The 6,003-nt window shown below is 39.2% G+C and overlaps 1 protein-coding gene across 1 annotated transcript; it reads right to left on the reverse strand.

Moving 5' to 3' along the window:
* Nucleotides 1-108: 108 nt before the first annotated feature.
* uqcr11 (ubiquinol-cytochrome c reductase, complex III subunit XI) lies at nt 109-4,374 on the reverse strand. The gene is made up of 3 exons (XM_030073730.1): nt 4,218-4,374; nt 3,431-3,561; nt 109-571 (listed from the first exon to the last, which is right to left on the reverse strand). Exons 1-2 carry the CDS (start codon nt 4,265-4,267, stop codon nt 3,441-3,443), a joined length of 171 nt encoding a protein of 56 aa, XP_029929590.1. The 5' UTR covers nt 4,268-4,374; the 3' UTR covers nt 109-571; nt 3,431-3,440.
* Between the last annotated feature and the right edge of the window lie 1,629 nt (nt 4,375-6,003).

Below are 6,003 nucleotides of genomic sequence, written 5' to 3' on the forward strand. Positions count from 1 at the left end.
TACACATAATTAAATTTGGGACTAATCTGGCATGATAATGAAGGCAGAAAATGCTGACATCCCATAATAAACCTTTGCAAGTGTAATAAATGCATGCAATCCACCGCATTATAGGATAAAACTTTTTTATTCACATGTTCTCTCTTAAACAATTATGATATGAGATTAGGGACCCAAACTGTCATGAAACAGTTTATTATTTTCAGATTTCCTTCTAGAAATCCTGGTTTGATCGACAATGCACAAGAGACTGACTGCATTTAAAAATCGGACCAGAAAATAATAAATGATACGACAAAGAGCAAAGAAAAGTCCATTTATCGTGACATCTCTATCTTCAAAAACCTGCCATTCACTTCCACTTGGATGAGCAACGTTATCAATGTGACAAAACCCCGATGCATTTGAGAAGTTGCAGATGTTGAAAAGTCCATCAATGATTTCACAGGCTGCAGGATGATGATGGCCTCCAGAGGTCTGCCATGTGGTTGTTCCAGGGTGAGGTTTCCTCCGCCACAGAAAGAACCTGTGCAGGCTCATGTTCTTGAGTCTCTCTGAAAACCCACATGACCTGACAAAAAACAAACAAAAAAAACAAGTAATTATCTTACACTGCAAAGCATGGCCTGCTGTGAAAACCAAGACGCCATCCTTCTACCCTTCTGACATGAAAGATCAGGTCAGTCAAAAGTCAACAAACTCTATGTAATGTTTTAATCAGTAGATAAGAAAAGCCAAAAACATGTCAAAGTTACTAACATTACTTGAAGTGGAGGCATATTTCACTCTTAAGCATAAGTACCTCTCACATTCATGAACAGTTAACCACCATTTATTTATCTTTATTTATATATTTTTGGAAAACATAATCCACTCACTTAATAATGGCAAATGAATGAAACCACACTGTTCACACTATGGCCGATGTCAGACTTATTAATTAAGTGTTTTTGTCAAATGTTCATAACTATGTGTTTTATGATAAATCTTGTTTTTTAAGCTCCTTACATATGTCACATACTTCCCATACAACCAGACTCCACCATGAGGAACACAGGCGGTTTCAGTTGATAAATAAAATTAATTTGTCAACTTTTCAGTTTGTTAGCCTATGTTTTATTAAATAAACCAGAGTGTAACAATTTGCAAATTTATTGTAAATTCAAAATTGCCTTGAAACAGAGCCTTATGTTCAGAATATTATATAAACAAAGCTTCAAAGTGCATTTGTTAAATTTAGATGTGGTGTTGCTCCACTGGCAATAGAAACCGGCAGATCCTCAAAAACGCCAGGGGATCAATGTCTCTGTGTTCTTTGTAATAAGGAAGCTGTTGAATATGAATCCCATGTACTTTCACAATGCAATCTTTATGATGATATAAACTTCCCCATGTTTCAGAATATGATACTAAGTTTAATGAGCCCATAAACTGTACATTATGTTCTCTGGTAAGCTGTTAATGAATGTGCTAAGACCTGCCACCCAATTCTCAAAAGAAGGCAAACTTTCATGTGACAGTAATGTTAAATTATATGCTTACTGATACTTGTGCATTGTTTTCTCTTACGTAATTTTATGTGATTTGTGTTTCAACTCCTTTTGGGGTTGTTCTTGGCACCTTTTACATTTTATTCTTTTTTGATGAGGGCAGTGTCAAGAGTAGAGGTGTGCGATATATCATCTACGATAATATCTTAATTGTTTTATGTTTTGACAATGTGTGATATGATCAACTCAAGCATGGCACTCATTTTGCAAAAACCTATCAAAACACGCATTCACTGCATATGATCAAGCCAGGTAGGACAGCCTACTGAGCATGCGCATTGGGAACACATGTGCGCAAACACAAACAGCACCAGCCATAGAATCAGTGTTGTTAGATTTCACTGCTAGTCGTGGATCATCCTCACTCACATGGAGGTGGTTTGGCTTTGAAAAGACACATATTGCTCAAAAGACACCAATCTGCACACTATGTTGGAAAGCAATTTCTGTCAAACACAGCTCCACCGTCTGTGAATTAACCACCACACAGAATATGAAGACTATAAAAAGCTTCAGGAGTCGGTGATCGACCAGGACTGACCAGCTGAGGTACCAGCAAAAAAAAAAACAAAAAAAAAAAAAAAAAACAACTCACTCAGCAAAGTTTGTCAAAGTCATTCTGCGGAAGAGTGCCTTACAAGAGGAGCAACAGATGGCAAGAAGTAACAGACGCTGTTACCAGTTACCAGTTAGGATCTAGTGCCAATTCAAGTGGCCGAGAGAGACAGTTTCAAACAACTTTGAGCACTTGGACCACCCTGCCAAGCCGGAAATATTTCAGTCAAACAGCTCTGCCTAAACTGTATGATTCATGTCGCTAAACTCTGGAGCATAAACTACAGAGGGTTTCATATTATGCCACAACAACGGATTTGGTAATATCATTAACATCATTTAATACACTATAAACAAGAGCGAGCTAGTACAATACAAAACTTTTTCAAGCACATTTGAGTATAGTGAGTATAGTAATACCAATACCAGGCAGAAGTTTCAGTTATCAAAATAACCTGTGGATTTCCTATGCTCAAGGATAGGACGGAATATGTGAATCTGTGCCAACACGCATCAGTGATCACATGTGCATCTCCCCAGAGAGTCAGTAGACAGTGATGACAACAAATCCTCAGGTTCTGCTGGTCAGATTAGACGTTCTGCCATAGATGTCATTGCACTAGCATGCTAGAGAGCAAATATGGATGTATAGGTTGGGAGTATCATTATATAACTCTACAACATAAATCTAAAGTTAGTGTAAACAGAGGAGCTCCTTGCTGTACATCAACATAACAGACAGGTCTCAGATTTCTCATCTCTGGCTTTTAAAGAACTGCACTGAGAGCTGTACATAAATACTGACGTGATAGCATGTGCACCAAAGAAAAATGCTTTAATACTTCAATTATCAGTGGTATTCTCCCTCAATATGTGCAGGAGCAATAACATACTCAGCATCAGTTGTAAAACACAAGCTTTGTTTTTTCCATATAACAAAGGTTACATGTAAGCGTGGTTATATGACCCAGTTGGATCACTTCTACAATGATATCACTCCATGGCAGAGGGAGTTATTGAAGGTGAGGTTTACCCGATTCATTACCATGCAAATGCATCCTGTAATTGGGGAGAGCCTATAAAGACCCCAAGCTGCACTCACCATAACAAACAAAGATCTGGTCAGTTTCACAAGTCACCTGGGTGCGACTTACATAAGCCTTCAAAGCCCAAATGGGGCAAATTGTGTGAAAGACTCTTGCAACTCTTGAGTTGCCTCAGCAGACAGTTTACATGGCTGTCAAAGAAGACTAGGATCCTACTGGATCCTACTCTCAGTGTGAGAGTGATCAAAGTGAGTGAGACATCACCATGACTGTTCATACCTGAGCGGCACTAGTCGTTCCTCTTGAACTTGCCACTGATGTACGGAACATAATCCAAGATCACGCGCCAGTCTGTGAAGTGGACCAGGGCTACACCTCCCACTGTGCCCCATACAGCCAAAGTTGGGACCCTGCACATTAAACACCATTGGCAAGATTTACAAAAAAAAATGTTCACTTATTAAAAATAGAAGTACCCCCACTGAGACAAAATTACAAATCAAGTCTCCTTCATTTGAGGCAAACATAAATTACAAGGTGCTTTTTTTCCGTGAAAAAATTCACCTTTATCAATGTTATACTTTCTTCTAGATTTCTTTTGGCCACACTTTGTTTGAAAAGTTAATGATAAAAATGAACATTTGCTTTGGAATAGCAGTAACAGCATGTATTGCAGTAAATGTTAAAAATACTTTTCATTCAGTTGCCTAATAAGAGCAACTACCCTAAGTAAAATAAAAGTTAGCATGCCTTCCAATCTGGTAATGCTGGTAAATGTTTTTCTTAGCCATGTGTCTAACACTGACAAGTCATTCAAAAGTTGTACAGGCGTTTATGGCTTACTTACTATCTAACGAACAATTTAAACGGCGTTATCCTCTGACCTTTAATATTATTTATTGTATCTTAAGGCTCAATATGAGGTCTGTTGACAGCTAACCACGGTATGACCTCAGTCACAGAGACAGCCGGCTCGCTAAGGACAAGTGTAAACTCTGTTAGCTGAGCGTCTCTCACTGACTTCTCCCCGCTTTTTATCACTTTAACAAACTTCACAGCGTCTTACCATGATTTGGCGATGGACACGTACTTCTTACCGATCAGGTTACGGATCATTTTGACTAAATAAGGACCACCACACGTTAGATATAGGCTAGCTTACAGCTTGAGGTCCTCGTCCACCGGTTAGCTTAGCACCTTCCGTTTACAAAGACTCACCGCGCAAGTGCACAAGATTATTTCCGGTTACTCCAAAATAAAAGTCTCCCAAACAGTTGTGGCACCTTCTCTCTCTCTCTCTCTCTCTCTCTCTCTCTCTCTCTCTCTCTCTCTCTCTCTCTCTCTCTCTCTCTCTCTCTCTCTCTCTCTCTCTCTCTTCTTCTTCTTCTTCTTCTTCTTCTTTTTAACAGTGGCAGACTCAGACTGTTTGAAGGACAGGGGCAATTAAATAAAAAGGGCACCTAATGCATGACAGGCAGTCACACCAGTGTGCATAGCTATGATGCATCATGTGTGATGAAACAATATTTGACCAGAACAAATAACAATATTTATACTGTAATATTTGAATATAATTGTACTGTATAAAATGCTGTGTTTTGACTGTATTACAAAAGAACAGAGCATTACCAGTATATTGTTCTTCAATTTAAAAGGATAGTTCTTTTGTTTTTGTTTTTTAAATTAGTCATAACACCCAAATATAAAAACTAGGCAATGCCTTCACATGTTGAAGGCACTTTTAATGAGCATTCATGACTATTTTACTGATACATATGCACTAGACTACCAGTGATAATGTGTAAACCAGTGGTTCTCAGCCTTTTGGGGTCCAGCGTCCCCCTATGGACTGTCCAGGTCCCTTACTGCCCCACATCAATTAAAATGCTACAGGCTAATCCTCCTCCCTGAATATGAATGTTGAGTATTAGTCCAATATATATCATCAAAAAAAGCATCTCACTGAATGCCAAATGACTCAAGTTGGCAGGACATTTCTTGTCAGGTCTAGTCCAACGTGACATGACATTGCAGGGTAGTTTAATTAACGGGAGATAAAAGGTACACAATATACACATTCTCTTCTGACCAAGGGCAACAATAACCTCCCTACCTACTTACCTATAACTAACAGGCCATTGTACCATAGGCTGCTCAACCCATAGATATCTATCTATGGCTCAACCACTGTGTCCAGTGTGTGTGCACACCGGTGCAGTGCCCGTCCCACACGTGCCTGTGCGGAACGGGCCGCCTGTTTGGTCTCCGGTGCAACAAACAAAACTGGACACTGCACTTCCTCGGGTCCTGAACCAAAGGTGAAGCCGATCAGATGACCGGTTGTCGAGGTTATGGAGGGACAGACACACAGAGATTCCTCCCATTTTTGTTAAATTTGGTTAGTTAACGTCTGCTGTGTGTACGTAAATAGTCCCAGCAAACATTTCCGGCTCTTGCCAAATTAAAAGCCGCCCAAGAAAAGCTCTGTCTGGTAGGTGCTGTGGAATCCTCCCTTCTGGATATGAATCGAGGATAATAATAGCCAGTGAGGCACTGGGAATCAAAAAGTAGACAGTCAATTGACTCCCTCATCACCACAAGGCAAACAACCACTAATAAACAAAACATGAAGGCCACATGTATATTTAACTATTTTACTACTACGTGTGATGTAACCAGCTTCATCTTTCTAAGGCAGATAACACTTAGGTTAGGCCACCAGTCCATTTCAGTGTATATAATTAATTATAATTATAGCCTGATGATGTACATTACCATTAAGTTTGATTTAAAAAATCTTTCACTTTATATTAATCCTCGGCTGACATCCTGCATAATAGACAACAATAATA

The sequence above is a fragment of the Myripristis murdjan genome, chromosome 17 (genome assembly GCF_902150065.1).
Source record: "Myripristis murdjan chromosome 17, fMyrMur1.1, whole genome shotgun sequence".
Taxonomy (NCBI): domain Eukaryota; kingdom Metazoa; phylum Chordata; class Actinopteri; order Holocentriformes; family Holocentridae; genus Myripristis; species Myripristis murdjan.

What these genes read in the sequence shown, in the direction of transcription:
- uqcr11 (XM_030073730.1), bottom strand. Translation starts at nt 4,267, where the DNA reads ATGATCCGTAACCTGATCGGTAAGAAGTACGTGTCCATCGCCAAATCA. An exon ending in GTGTCCATCGCCAAATCATG is followed by an intron (nt 3,562 to 4,217) that starts GTAAGACGCTGT and finishes TTTAATGTGCAG; the next exon opens with GGTCCCAACTTTGGCTGTAT.